Genomic DNA, 15449 nt, shown 5'->3' with positions numbered 1-15449 from the left:
AGGGTGATGGCCACTTCCTTCAGTTGAAAAACGGTAGTTTTGCAGTTCACGAAACAAAGCACCGGTGTCCGCGAATCAGAGATTTTGAAAGTGAGTGGTAATGGGTAGAAAGTTATTTAAAGGAGGACCCCGCTTTGACAGGCACTGTCAAGATGGGAAAGTAAATGGAACAGTAGTATTTGGTGAGTATTTATGACAGCGGGTGAGAGAGACTAATAGATTTAGATGATGGGACTTTGATTTTGAAGGACTCATGAGAGACATATATGTTGGAAGCATGGGAGTTTGAGGTGAGTATATTATCAAACTATGCTGAGGGTTGCAGAGAGTGAGGTGTGGATAATGGAGGAATATAGAGTGTAGTGTTAAGAATTTTTGTTAGGGGTTGACGTATATAGGCAGAGCTTGTTGAATTCTAATTTTATTTTATGCTACGGGTATGATTTGAAATTTTGTTAAAAAGAGGATATGGTTCACAAATTGTTTAAAAAGCGGTGTATTGGAATTGATTTGGAGTTCCCAGGGGGAATTTATTAGTCATACAGATGTATACTTTAGGAGATATAGTTAGAGTGATGTGTACTTGGTACTTGCAAATGTAAATACTGCAAAAGTGTAGTGGCATAGAGATAGTGATATTCATTTATGAGATAAGCAGGGTTGTATTCCACGGGCCGCAAGTGCATGCGGAAGCAAGTGTAATTTAATTTTAATTTTGAAATTGATTGGGTAAAAGAGGAACAATAGGATCTGGTGAGTATTTAAGACAGATAACCGTATCATGGGGTTTGAAGGATTGATGAGAGAGTTATATGTTGGAAGCATCCGAGTTTGAGGTGAGTATTTTATCAAACTATGCTGAAGGTTACAGAGAGTGAGGTGCGGACAACAGATGTGTATATTGTGTAGTGTTTAGAATGGTTGTTTGGTGTTTACATATATAGGTAAAGCAGAAAAAGACGTAACTGACAAATTGGACAGATATAGGAGAATTTGAACGGTGAAGGGGTCGTATTCAGACTGACATGCAGATATACACAGTGAGATGTAAGTTCATTAAGTTGATTAATTTGAGGACAATGAAGATGTGAAGGGAAATTTGCATTATGGAGTCTAATTGTGGGGTTTTAATTCTTCAGAATCTACAAAGACCTGAGAAACCAATGCGTAAGAGTGAGACAATTTTCAGAAGTGAAAATCACACTGATTTGCTGAATTTAAATGGTGAGGGATCTACCAGGTATACATGGATACAAACCCTATGGTGATTATGTGCTTAACGGTGTGAGGGTGACCAGTTGAACCAGGGTGAGGAGCTTGCTGCAAGTGCCGTACTTATTAACCAGTGAACAAGTCCTTATAAATCTGAAAGGGTTATCTCTTATATGGGAAGCAGGAAGAGGAGGTGAAAATGATGGAACCACTTTTCCAATGTTTAATAGTGCAGCAAGGATGTGAACTACATATAATGTACACAACAAACTGTGGTGAATGGATTAATACATGTATTTCAGTTATTTTTTCACGAGATAGTTGTGGAATTTTGTAATGTTGATGAACACCTTATAGCTTTGAAGTTGGTTATACTGGTGTTTTTTTGTGTTAACAGCCCTGAGGAAGCGGTAGAAGCCATGAAACATGTTGGCTGTGAAAGTTTTTAATTTTTATAATAAAGAAGATAACTTATGTTGAAGCCTACAATGAATGAGTGTGGTATCATTGGAGTAAGCCATTGTGAAAAGTTCATAGACTGTATGCACACAAACTCTTGGAATTTAAGTATTTTATATGGCTCTGGCTGATATACAGAGAATGACAGTACACCAGGTGGAAATCCATCAAGGAGATCAGATTCCGAATGTTTTTCTGCTGCTTATCATAAAAGTCATTCACAATCCCTTTAATCAAAAATACAATAAGACCAGTTGTGGTCAAACTTCACATACATATGTAGCTTGTGATATGTGATCTCTGGATACTGCTACAGAAGCCACAAGTCATTTGTCTTACATATACTGTCATACCACTTTTAGGTACCCTCCCAAGGCGACCACTGGGATGTTGGATTTGTCACACTGTCATCGAAAATCCTGAACGTCTAACATGTATACTTCAGCCAGCAAAGGAAGACAAAGCTGGTCCCTTCAAGAAGAGTTGAGGGATGGCCGTTGTCACTGACCTGATAATACTTGATCATATTAAAATGAGATTCACATTCTCCATTGTCATGCACTATCTATGGTTTTGAGAGTTGCAACTATTGATATTTTCGACAGGCTGAAGAACATTCTGCAGCTGATAGTCACACTCATTTACCTACTGAGTTCTTTGTTTTGATAGAAACACAGAGGGAGCTCCAGAAGGTGGTGTTGCTCCAGTGACACATGATGAGTTTTCACCACATCCATCTTCCGGTAGGTGCCAGCCTTCAGTGAAAGCAGTAGTGTTCAAAGTTCTATAATCAAACTGTTGTTGGTCAGTTGCATGTATATACAGGCTGCCAGATACAGTGTCTGCCTCTGATGTGGGCTTTAATGAGGTGCTGAACTCAGTGATGAATTTTAACCATTCTGAATAGTTGGCGATTTTAATATCTGGGCATGGGACTTGTATTCTACTTACATACTAAACTGGAAGCTATAAGCCTGACAGTGGGAGGAAGGAACCACACTGTTTAAGAATTCCTCAGAAAGAAGGAGAGTTCAGTTTCGAAGTACAATCAACGAGGGAATTTATTTAGGTATAACAGAGCAACACCAAAATCAGGGTAGTCTACAACTAACACATTCCAACTGTTCACTTCAAAATCCATTCTACATTCTGTATTCTAAGATCACTACATTCCATTCCATATATACTTGGCTGGATTAATGATAGATGAAGACCGCAACACACATACGCAAAGTCATACAGTTCATTCGGTTTTAAGTTCACACAATTTCTACCTGTAAGCAGCATGACTTAATTTGCCATTTGATCAGCTTATTCATGTCTCCTTATGTTCCAACATAAGGACGAGGAAAACTTTGCTGCAGGAGGTATTAGAAAATGATAGAGGATGGTTGAAAGAAAACTTACAAGCTTGGAGTGTGAGCATCATCTTGCAGACTTGAATAATCCATTAAACATGCCCCCCTGCTACTGCTAGATAGCTGAAGTAAGGTTTACAACTCCTTTCTAACAGGTGCTTGTGATTACTGTGCTAGTCCTAAAGATGCTTAACCCTGTTGTTGACTACAGGGATTTTGAAAGGACTGTTGAGGTGGATATACTTTTTACCATAACATCCTCACTGTCAAAGGTGCCAGTGCTGGAAACAGGGGGCGCTATCACTTCTATGAATATCACTCAGTGTCCAGGTGACACATGACCCTCTTCTCTGATAAAAGAACTCAATGATCTTCCACATAACTCATCAACTCATTCTTAGCTGAACAGTCGGTGAAGATTGTCTAGTCTGGAGATGGGGGTAGCTGTGCCCCATATCTGCTGGAAGTTAGACACAAGAAATCCAAGATAATATTTTTGGAATGAGTGTTTGACAGTGTATGTTCACAACCCAAATGATGAAATACCAACTCTCATGGCTTTTTCTTGAGTACCCCATCTAAACGGGCAAAGGATCCTGCCTCTTACTTGCTAATAACCACACATATAATGTGGATATTGCTTATTTATTTATTTGTAATAATATCTTCCAAGTGCTTCCAGCTTACCAACCAAACTGGTTTGGTTCCAAAACGCCAGGGCATAACCGTTCCATTCATTCTAAGATTAGTTCCCTAGTCTCAAACAGTTTGCTGAGATGAGGGCACCTGGCTTAAGATAAATCCTTCCAAGTTCTTTGCTAACTCACAACTAAAGATTAGAACCTCAAAATCCCATACTGTGGATGCTATCCCAGATCCAGGTATAATTTCATAGATTAATTTACATATCTGCAATTGTTAACCTTAATAAACGCTACATTTGTAAAGTGAATTTTTGTTATTGCGGAAAATTCTAATACAGTGGCTCAAACTATATATGTTTGTAATCAGATGTTCACGCCATAAAGCTGAAATGATTACACAAGGCACAATGTTTCGTCTTTTTATTACAATTAATTTGGAAGTTACTCAGTAAATAGTAATGTGAATGAAGAAAACAAGTCAAGGTTGGAGCTTACCTTATTGCTCAGGTTTACACTTGCATTTCTCGTGAGCAGTAATGACACCATGTCGACATGCCCTTCTTGTGCTGCAAGGTGTACAGGGGCAATGCCTTGTCTGGTAACGGCATTAGCATCTGCACCATATTCAAGCAACGTGGTCGCTATATCCATCTGGTTTTTCTTGGCAGCAATGTGCAGTGGGGTATACCCATTCTATAGACACAAAGGGCATGATTACTAAAATGACTAAATATAACTACTGTCAAATTAAAGTATTTACATATACTACCTACTTAAAAGCTGCTCACTGTGTTTCATACGTACATCTGGGCATAAAAACAAAACTGCTGAAGTGAAAAGTCAAAGAAGCATCGCCACTAAAAGGGGCCAAATATATGGTTCGCCACATTTTATTGCAGTTTATTTCTTTTTAATGTAGTTATGTTTCAAATCATTCACACTGACATATTTTTCCATATCTTTATTTTATTGCATATCAATTGTTAAACTATGCACGTCATGGGCATCTCCAGTCATGCACAGTGATCACGATCAATTTCCATTCTGCCTTGCTTCCACATCAAAAAGCACTTTCTATTTTGTTCTGTCAGCAAGTCATACTCAGTTGTCCATATATGCCCATTTAACACTTCACACACCACTGTAACTTCCATGCCCATTTTGCACTTTATGGCCACTTCACATTCCCCACTATGTATAACTAGAACATCGTGACCACTTTCAATTCTGCCCAAAAATACAATTATTGATTACTTCCAGAATTATGAGCAAGCATACCATGACAATCTTTTATTATTCCCAGTTGGATACTATGGGCAGTTTATTTTATGTTGATGAAAGACTGCACAGAAGACACTGTTTTGAATTCGCTCAATGAGGTTCCAAAACTGAAATTCATCAACAAGGTGACGAGCAAAAGAAAGGAGGAACCGGACAGGCAGCTGCAATGGAGGAAGCTGATGCAGCCTTGCTGATCTGCAGGTGGGGAGCTGCATGACAGAGGCCGCATGCACTACTTGTTACATATGATGCTTAAAACAGCAACTTATCCAGTATGAAACACAATCCCTATCTTTGTAGTCCTGTGCAAAAGCCTATGTTTGGAGGAGTCACTTTAGTCAACAAAACTTACATTCAATCTGAACATGTATCATTAAGGTTTCTATATCCAAAGATTAGTAGGAGGCCTGAAGAAGACCCTAGAACTGTCTTAGAGGTAATAATTGTAAACAAGATGGGCTCTATGGCATAGGTTAGGCCCCTGGTCATCATACGCAATTAAGTGTGTGCAACTAAATTAAGCATGAAACACTACATTGAAAATTTGATACAGAGCGCAATCTCATTTTGTTTTTAGAATCCAGTGCCAAAACATAATCCATTTGCTGTTGGAGTACGTAAAAGTGCAGTATATTTTCAGCAAGTTATACTTTTACAGGATTTTGAAGCAGAAGGATCTGGTTTAAATAATTTATGAATTCTAAGAAGCGAGGCTTTTAAAACCAACCTATGTTGCCTTAACCAATAAAACCCTGTCTGAAACAGAATGGACCACACACCGAGCAAATGCATGATAACTTGCACTGTACTGCTGGGAAAATCAAAACTGGTAGCGCCAGCTAGATGCCATGAAACATGAACTAAGAACCTGTCCAGACTTCATCTTTGGAGGATTCACGGATCTAAAACGCCAGTAGAGTCTGTGCAAGCCACAGAGAATGCAAATCAAGGAGTAAGCTGTCAGCTCTTGTAGAGAGTCCTCATGCCAAAAGTGCATCTATCTGAAAGACGATGAGGCTATGAAGTAAACGGGACACAACATTGCACACAGATGGGCGATGCAAAAGTATAGGTTCTTGATGCTTGTGGGACCAGAGCTTAAGAAAGTGTGAACAATTTATGGCCTCTTATTGGAAAACAAAGCAAACAGTGAGTTCACATTATTGATATCTCAGGAGGAAATTACTAATATCTGAATTCACTGTAAGAAAAGACATCCATCTGTCCAAGAATGACATCTCTGCTATGCGTATCAGCAGCACAAATCAGTAAGAAAAAGGCAATAGGTGTCTTTCATTACCTTTTCTGCACTTCAGACATGATTTGCTGCAATACAGTGACATAAAGGGAACATAGCCTCTCGAGTCAAAACTAGTAGATAATCATAATAACTGAGAACATACCCAAAATACAAACCCACAGTCAATAATGCCCCACATTTGAGCCCTAGAAGCATGGATGACTTTGGGACCAGTGACTAATACCGAAAAGTAGGAGGTGCTAATGTACAAGCAATAGATGGCAAAGGATTCTGGCTACCATATAAAATCCTGCCTATTATCAAGTGAAATTTGAGAGGAGAGATCGTGAAATGTGCCTGATGGGCTCTAACCAACTGGTTACATTTTGCCATATTACTGGGCTAAGCCACCGTAGGAAAGACATTTGGGTTGCTGTGAAGGACAGTTTGGCAGCAGTCAGCGACACCTGCACTCCTGGGGGCCACGCATATGTTGAGTGCAGCTTGGAAGACAGGATGCTTCGGAAGCATACCAGGAATCTATTGAATCTGCGACTGGCTGTGGTACAAAGAGATGTGGCAAGAATCTGCCGGAGTAAGAGACTGCTTCGGATTTAAGTGCAAGGGTCCAGCACAGGTCTGTGTTTGCCAACAGAAAGACCAATGTATGCTTCCAGCTGCTGCCCCAAAATTACAGAGGGGATATTGGGGCAGTGGCTGAATCACAATCGGCGGAGTTGGCTATGTTCTGTGTATGTGCTGAAAACACAAGGCAATCACAGACTGCCTGTTATGCTGTTAAGTTTTAGTACTCATTGCCTTTCACTTTGCACTGCGGCGACCTAGAAGACGCCTCTCTCCTTCTGTCACAACTGACCCCAAGATGGATATATTCAGAGCTTAATTTGCGATGGTGGGTGACACAGGGGCCTATGTTTGGGGACCGGCACTTAATTTTCCACATCAGACATTTACCAATAACAGCAAGAAAGGGAAAAACACACAAAGCGGAAAAACGGAGGAAAAGAGGCGAAAGCAGGAGCCAGCAAGAGTGAAATAAAGAGGCAGGAGTGTCTGATGGTGTATTAAAGAGGCTTGAGGTGGACTGAAAACTACACAGCTTTAGTATTTGGCGTGCTGACATTTAACTGCACCCATTTTGGGCTTCTAAGCAGAGCTTTGGGCACCGGTACTCATTCATTTACAAATTTTGTTATGTTTTGAGTTTAAAGAAATCAATAGTATTTATTTTGAAAAAGTAAGTGTGAGAAACTGACTCTTCACCAGCATAAAAACACAGTCAGTGATGTGAAGTCATGCAAGCTTGAAGATGCCTGCTTTCTTTGGAGCTGTGTAAGATGTTTCCTCTACTGCAGCGGAGAGGTGATGAGGAAAATGGGAGAAAGTGGAGGGGTAGCAGAAGAGCCACAGAAAGAGTTCCTTTGGAGACCATGGAAGCAGGTAACCTAATTGCAACACTCCTCCAGGGCGGGAATGCTGTTGCATCACAAGCGGCACCATGGTCCTCTAATGAGGCTTGTTTAGACCATAAAACGGGTCATATGGGCAAAAAGACCCCAGTGTGAGAAAACTCTTCTTTACCTGAACCTGCTCGTCATTAATTCCCCTAATGGTTCATCTGATATGTAACCCCTGGAATAAGAAACCTCTGGTGATAAAATTGGAATTAGGCAGACCATAGACAATTTTAGCTCTAAGCACGTTCCCAGTATTCCATTGTAAAGACCATAGAAGGGCTCTATTATATGGTATGGTCATCACTGGATACAGAGTTTAAAAGATGAATGGAAAAGAACCCCAGAGAGGGCCCTACTGGGTATTGCAGCCACCACCCAGCAATGAGCACAGCCTGATGATGAAACATGCCACTTTGGTGGGTAGGGGTCAGTGCATCCTATAAAGGATGCTCTCGATGGCTGTTTGGAATCCACTTGCCTCAGTGTACTGTTAGACCAGTGGAACAGCACACTACTAAGTTCATTTATTATGTTCAGGGAGGACATGTTTAATTTCTTCTCCATTCAGCCCTTTCTGAGATGAGTCTCAGGCATTACCGAGGCCATGGAAAACACGCCCAATCCCTGGTAGGCAGAGTCTGTAGGCAATGGCAGTGGGTCTGTGACACAGATCAAAGTGAGATCCTTAGCTCCAGCATCTTGATGGTGAGCAGCTTTGGATGAGATACTACCTAATTTAATACAAGAGCTAACTATGATACATTTAGTGCTTGTTTTGTCTAGAATGTGTTAGCTGACAGCAAATGGTGCAAGCACTTGAGACAACCAGAAAGCAGTAAGATAGATAATCACAAACAGAGAAGTGGAAAGAGGCAGGGGAACAGGTCATTTTATATCTGTCTCCAAACTCCTAAAGAACTCTTTAAATGCCCAGGGTCTGAGCACTACTAAAATGACCAATCGTTGTTGAAAGGTGAACATATACTGATGTGCTCTCATTTTATCTCATCAATGGATGGAGGCACTGACGTTGAGGATTCTCTCAAAAGATCAAAATGTATGTAAAGTGGATGAGGGGATGGATGACCTGCTGTGCCTCTGCACCACAGTTGCGTGTTCAGCAGGGATACAAGTAGACAGCAAAGGGGCAAGAACTTTATGTGATTTGTACTCTGTGACCATGTGGCGGAAACATGCTCTGCTGGAGAACAGGGAAAAGATGCTGAACATGACTGTGCCAGTGAATCACCTGCATAACTAAAAGTGCATTATTAGATAACGTCACTGAATTTAACCAAGAACACTCTTCTCACTCCTTGTAATACGGCCTCAAGAAGACCAAGTGTTGACCTCTACCTAGTGATCAGACTTATCTTTGCGGGATACTGTAAAACTGTGGGCAGTGAGGATTCTGACCTGATCTAGCCATTGTTCCAACACCCTGTTTTCGTTTATGGCACATTTAGGCTTAATGATTAACTTGACGTCTATCTTAGTGTTAACACTTTTCTTTGGCACTCTTCTCTTATATTCAATTGCTTTTCCACTCACCTGTCAGCTTTCTCTGTTGAGGTTGTCGGTGTCACACACTTCTTTTTAGTAATAGTAACAAGAACATGGTTGATGGGTCGACCCATAGTTTCCTGGCAAAATTTGTGTGGGAGTGACGTGTTCCAGGATGTTTCTTATGAAAAGAGACTAGTATTTTGTTTTGCATTATTTCTGATAAAAATGATTCAAACAGAAGACGCAGTGACACTTGCCCTTCAGAAACTCCACTGACTACCATTTAGGGTGAGAATTCAATTTACAATCCTTTGCCTCACATCCAAGTGCCTGATCAGTTAGTCCATACACACCAACTGTATCACTAGCTGTCTATCTACATCTGTCATATATATCTATAGTCCAAATATTACGGAAGTGTGAAATACAAGGGTGGTTGAGGGGTACAGGTGAAAATGATTCGCCCTACATGGTTCCAGTACCAGCCTACCTATGCACAGAGGACAACCTAACCCTGCATGTCTCCTTCAGAAAAGTTACTAACCCTTTCACAAACGAAAGAGAGAATCATCACAGCAGCATGTGCTAGAACCACTAACTTTCTCACCACTATCTCTCTAAGTATTCCCTCCCTTTCCTGAGTTAGCTCCTTGCTGGAGCATGGAGCAAGTACATGTGTTCTTTCTTGTCTTTGTTATTCTTTGTCTTTTTGCAACACAATATATATTGTTTAATTTTCTAAGCAGTCAGGCATTATTCCTGGACGTGAAATGTGCTTTCCTACTATTAACACAAGCAAACAGATTCTTATTTATGTTGTTTTCACCCTATTTGCCACTTCTATTAACACTAAGTGTACTTTTGTATGCCACTCTACTCTATGCTACTCCACTCTACGCCACTCCTATCCACTCCACCCTAAGTCACTCAACTCTACGCCACCTCACTGTACTCAATGTCACTCCACTTTACGTCACTCCATACAAAGCCACTCTACACCATTCTACTCTGTGCCACTTTATGCCATTCTACTCTACGCCACTCTTCCACCCTGTTCTATGTCACTGTACTCTACACCACTCCATGCCACACCACACAATACCGCTTCACTCTACACCACTTTGTACCACTCCTGTCCACTCTTCGCCACTCTAGTCAACACCACTAAGTCACTCAACTCAACTTCAATCTACTCCTGAGCACTCCCCTCCATGCTATTTCATTCTACGCTGTGCTGCGTCACTCTACTCTATGCCACACATCCACACAATGCCAATATATGACACTCTACACTACTCAAGTCTATGCCATGCCACTCCACACAATACCATGCTATGCCACTCTATGCCACACCATGTAACTCTACTCCATTCCACCCCAGTTTGTGCTACTTTATAGGCCACTCCACTCTATACCACTCTACTCCATACCACTCTACTCTGTGCCACTCCACACAATGTCGCTCTATGCCACTTCACGGTACAGCACTCTACGCCACTCTAGTCTATGCCACTCCATGCCACTTTACTCTTCGCTGCTGAAGTCTATGCTACTCTACTCCACTCTATGACATCTGCTTTATGGCACTCTACTCTATGCCACTTTACTATAAGCCACTGCACTCTACGCCACTCCTCTCTATCCTATGCCACTCCACTCTAGGCTACACTGTGCCACTCCCATCCGTGCCATTCCACTCCACAGCACTCTACTCTACGCTACAAAATTTTAGCCATGCTGCTGTAGAACACGGCTAAAAGACATTGGTAAAGCCAATGGCTGTCACATAGGCAACACCTATTGGCTTTGCCAAATACTTTTGTAACTTCGCTACCTCGCGCACCACTAGCTCTTTGCAATCAAACTACAGAATCTTGTGTTTCCATTTTATGTACACAAGAATAAAGCACCAGAAGGCAAGTAAACTCAGTGTCTGCAAGCTACAGGAAACATACATAACGTGTTGAAGGGTCGTCATCTACACGTAACAATAATCAAACTGAACACACATTCGATGGACATTGCAGGTGGGCACATAACAGTCAACAGGTACAATGACAACACTTGGCCACACACAATGTTTGTATTTCCTGTTTCAAAGTTTTAACATTTGGAATCAATAGGTTTCCTTTTTCTTCAACAACTTTATTAAACATAATACAAACTAACTCTGACAAGACAAACACAAAAAGCAAATATACCCAAGGTTTAAACTGTTCTACAATGACCAAAACGTCTAAAATAATTATATCTTATGGATATTAATAATAAATATATGTTGACAACAGGCTAAGTTAGACGAGTACAAGCATGAACAGGACATAGGACAAGGACGTGAAAAAAAAAGAAAACAAACGTATGACAAAAAACAAAACATGCCCTGCAGATAGGTCTCCAATTTCTCTAACATACTGGGTATGTTTCGCTAGGAAGCACTGATGTGGCCAAGAGAAGTAACTATCTGGAGTTTAGAGGAAAGACCGTTCCAGATTTTAGGAACGCAACCAGAGAATGACCCTAACTTGGGATAGTTTCTTAAATTCTGAAGAGGGCAATTTGCTGCTGAGATTAGACACCCAATATTTATTCATTTATGTACCAATCAATCTAGCCTGTAGCAGCATCTGAGATCTTTTAGTAATCATTTGCGCACAATAACAATGGAGTTGTATATCAACGTAGTGGTACGAATCAATTGCATAAACAGAAAGTCAATGCAGCCTTCTTTTCAAAGAAGTAAAAAAGCAATGGAACGAGGGGCTAAAAAGGTTTTCGTAAATTATATCGCCTGCGTAAACCAAAGGTGAGTTTCTGCTTCTTTTAACAATGTGTGCTGTAGTGAGAACCAGGCACGAAACTTGGAAGCAAACAATACCCACTGTCTGCTTTGGCTTGCATATGCATTTACAAATAAAAAGAATTCAAAGGAAAAACAAACAGAACTATTCAAGGATCTTCTTCAGTAAACAATCCTGTTCAGTGAACACTCCCAGGTTTGATGACTGTACAACCCTTGAAAGAACAGTATTTTAAAAAAACACACATTATATCTCATTGATAAAGGGGAGTCCCATCACAGACCTACTTCTGTCATCTTGGAGCATGCAGTTACTTTACAGGTATAATATTTTTTAGGAATCCTACCAAGGTTTGAACCTACTGGAATTAGAGTTGAGACCTTGTGATTTGACAGATGGGGTGTAAGTAGTGATAATGGGCGATGTTGCAGTAGCCATGGTTGAAGGTGGCCTCTCTCTGCTCGTCCTTCTAGACCTGCCTAAAAAAGCCAAAATGGCTGGTTTTTGACCTTCTGCTCTCATGCTCAGGTTTGAGGCCTCCATGTCACATAGAGACAGAAAAAAGTTTAAATCCTTTTCAAGATTCCACATACGTAGAGCAGAGCTCGGATCATGTCTATCAAGAGAGGGGAAGATAAAATGCAGTGTATCTGAAGAGTCAGTTTTATCGCTCCCCTGATTGTTCCCAACCACCATTTACCCATTGTTTTTCATCCTGGGCCTAGAGGTTTGCGGGTATTTGCGGGTTGGCGCAATACACTCTCTCTCTGTAGCACTTTAACTAGCTCAAGTCAGCGTTCTTTGTCAGTTTTGGATTGGTGAGTCTATATTGAAAAAACAACTAATATTCATCCTATCACCATACGAGGCCTGCAAAGGCCAGGTCAGCCTTCCACCCTTATTAAGATGGGAATAATGCAAAACATTTAATTGGTTAATAATAAAACCTGCTATTTTACAGTGCTCAGTAAAAAGTATATAAGCTATATCAAAAGCAAAGTATTGTTATTTACCTCACCTTTCTTCGACAAGCTGCAAGTCTTAACAAGAGGGGACCAGAAGCTACTGTATATCAAAAGCTTAATACATTTGAACCTTGAACCTATGTACACGTTTGAAGCAAATATTTATGCAGGTGTGGTCCGGCTAGAATTGGAGGCTTCTAAGGCGGACACACTACATTAAAGTATTTTGTCTTCAAGCTCAAAAAATTATATATTTATATAAGTGTGTTACACCATATTTCACAGGCACCACTCAATATTGGCAAACCATAGATTTAAGATCCTGACTTTAGGCATTTTACTAATATATATGTCATAGTTCAACTGCTAACTAATGGTAGACTGTGAGCTAAACAGAAGGCAACTAACAACAAGTTTTCCTTGCTGGAGTAATAACTCAACCTTGTCCATCATTATACATTATGGGGGTCATTACGACCCTGGCGGCTGGCGGTGTTCCGCCAGCAATTATGACCGTGGCGGAAAAGCCACGGCCATACCGCCGGCCCCTCCACTTTGCTGCCAGGATTCCGCCTGGCGGTCATAATCCCCAGGGCAGCGGTGCATGCACCGCTGCCCTGGGGATTATGAGTCCCCGACCGCCGGTCTGTCCATGGCGGTACACACCGCCATGGAAAGGCCGGCGCTAAGGGGACTTGGGGTGCCCCTGGGGGCCCCTGCACTGCCCATGCACTTGGCATGGGCAGTGCAGGGGCCTCCAGGCATAGCCCCGTCGCGCATTTCACTGCCCGAATTTCGGCTAGTGAAATGCGCGACGGGTGCTACTGCACCCGCTTCACATCAGCATTGCCGCCGGCTCAATTACGAGCCGGCTGCAATGTTGATGTGACATTTCCGCTGGGCCAGCGGACGGTAACACTGTTACCGTCCGCTGGCCCAGCGGAAATGTCATAATAGGGAGACAGAAATACCGCTGGCAATGGCGGTATTCTGTCTCCTGCGGCCTCGGCAGTCTTTGAAAAGACCGCCGAGGTCGTAATGACCCCCAAAGTTCTCTCAAAACATGAGGTTGGTCGTGCAAAGATACAAAATCTTCCCAACTGGCCAGATTTCCCTCCACGACTTAGGAACAATTTCCTAGTTTCTGCAACAGTAACTTCAAACTAAATATAATTTCCTTACACATTATGAAGTATGGTGAACATGGACAAACAAGAAGACTATCGCCTACTGCTTCTTGCATGCAGTGGAATTGATTTGAGCTTTGCAGTGGCCACAATAGCAACCTCCTTGACCCTTTTAAAGACTGAGCCAACTCTGACTGGAACCAAACCTGATAACTGTACATTTAAAATAAGGTCCTACGGACATTCCTGAATTTTTAAACAAAGGTTATGCTCTAGCATTTATTTGAGAAAATATTTGTATTTAGGTATAGGGACACCTAACAGCTGGAATCATTGATTCTTACTAGTATCTCTGCATCTAAATCTATGCATTCCGAGTTAATTCCCACAAAATGGCAAACAATGAGAACCTAGGATACCAGGTTCACCCTTGAAGGTTATCCCCCTTCTGATGGAAATAATAGACTCAAATTAGCTCATGTGTACAACCTGCTTGGAGTAGGTGGTACATTTGTTAGGGCTCTTTTTAGGGCCATGGAGTGGGGAGCAAGGGTGATGGGGTCAGAGGAGAGCAGATTAGGTGATGAGGGAGCATTTTCTGCTCCCATGATGCTGCTTTTTACAGCGCATTCGGAGACTGGGCCAAGCAGCTGCCTGCAGCCTCACAACGTGCTCTAAAATCCTAGGTCCTGGGTCTAGAGTCATAAAAATGTCAGAAACGCCTGGAGTAATATTCTGCTGAGGATACCATTTTCGTTAACTCGCAATGGAATCATATCCATCTTGAGCCAAACCACCTCTTCTTTAGTGCCATCTCAAGATGCTTGAATTAAAATTTCAAGATTAAAAAACCCAGCCAAAAGGTTCCCAGCCTTTTCATGAATAGGCCTGGGTAATTGTTGAAATTTAGGGCCAGATGTACAAAATTTCTATTTTGCATTCCCTACACAGCAAATCACAAGGAAATCGCTATTTAGAAAATACAGAGATGGAGATTTCCTAATAGCAATTCCTACAGACTAGTAATCGCTATTAGGAAATTGTTATTTAAGAAATGTCTCATCATTCGTTCCTAAGGGACTGAGGCCAAAAGATACGAATGGTTTTGCATTTCCAAATTTTAGATTTCCTAATAGGAAATCACAAATTAGGAAATGCAAAAGCAAGAGTGCCTAGGAGCCTACACCAACCTTGAGGCACCACAAAAAAAAGTAGTGCACATGTAAAGCGCACAAATGCATTTTTAAAACTTGCACATGGTTTCCACTGGCTTGGAGTAAATGGTATTAGCATTTCGTAAATGCCCATTTCGCATTTAGGAAATGCTGTGTACATGTGCTTAGGAAATCGCAAATAGGAAACCCCTATTTGCGATTCCCTA

At 41.3% G+C, this 15449-nt stretch overlaps 1 protein-coding gene across 34 annotated transcripts in view; it reads right to left on the bottom strand.

The window, feature by feature from the left end:
• ANK3 (ankyrin 3) overlaps nucleotides 1-15449 on the bottom strand; it is a 1678649-nt gene that overhangs the window by 369654 nt on the left and 1293546 nt on the right. For all 34 annotated transcript variants that reach the window (XM_069240922.1, XM_069240928.1, XM_069240923.1 and 31 more), the window contains one exon: nucleotides 4169-4366. In XM_069240922.1, the coding sequence (XP_069097023.1) occupies nucleotides 4169-4366 (198 nt within the window). The remainder of the gene's footprint in view (nucleotides 1-4168; nucleotides 4367-15449) is intronic.

This window comes from Pleurodeles waltl, chromosome 6 (genome assembly GCF_031143425.1).
Source record: "Pleurodeles waltl isolate 20211129_DDA chromosome 6, aPleWal1.hap1.20221129, whole genome shotgun sequence".
Taxonomy (NCBI): domain Eukaryota; kingdom Metazoa; phylum Chordata; class Amphibia; order Caudata; family Salamandridae; genus Pleurodeles; species Pleurodeles waltl.
Note: the sequence above shows the minus strand (reverse complement) of the source record. Positions and strands in the feature narration are given on the sequence as shown.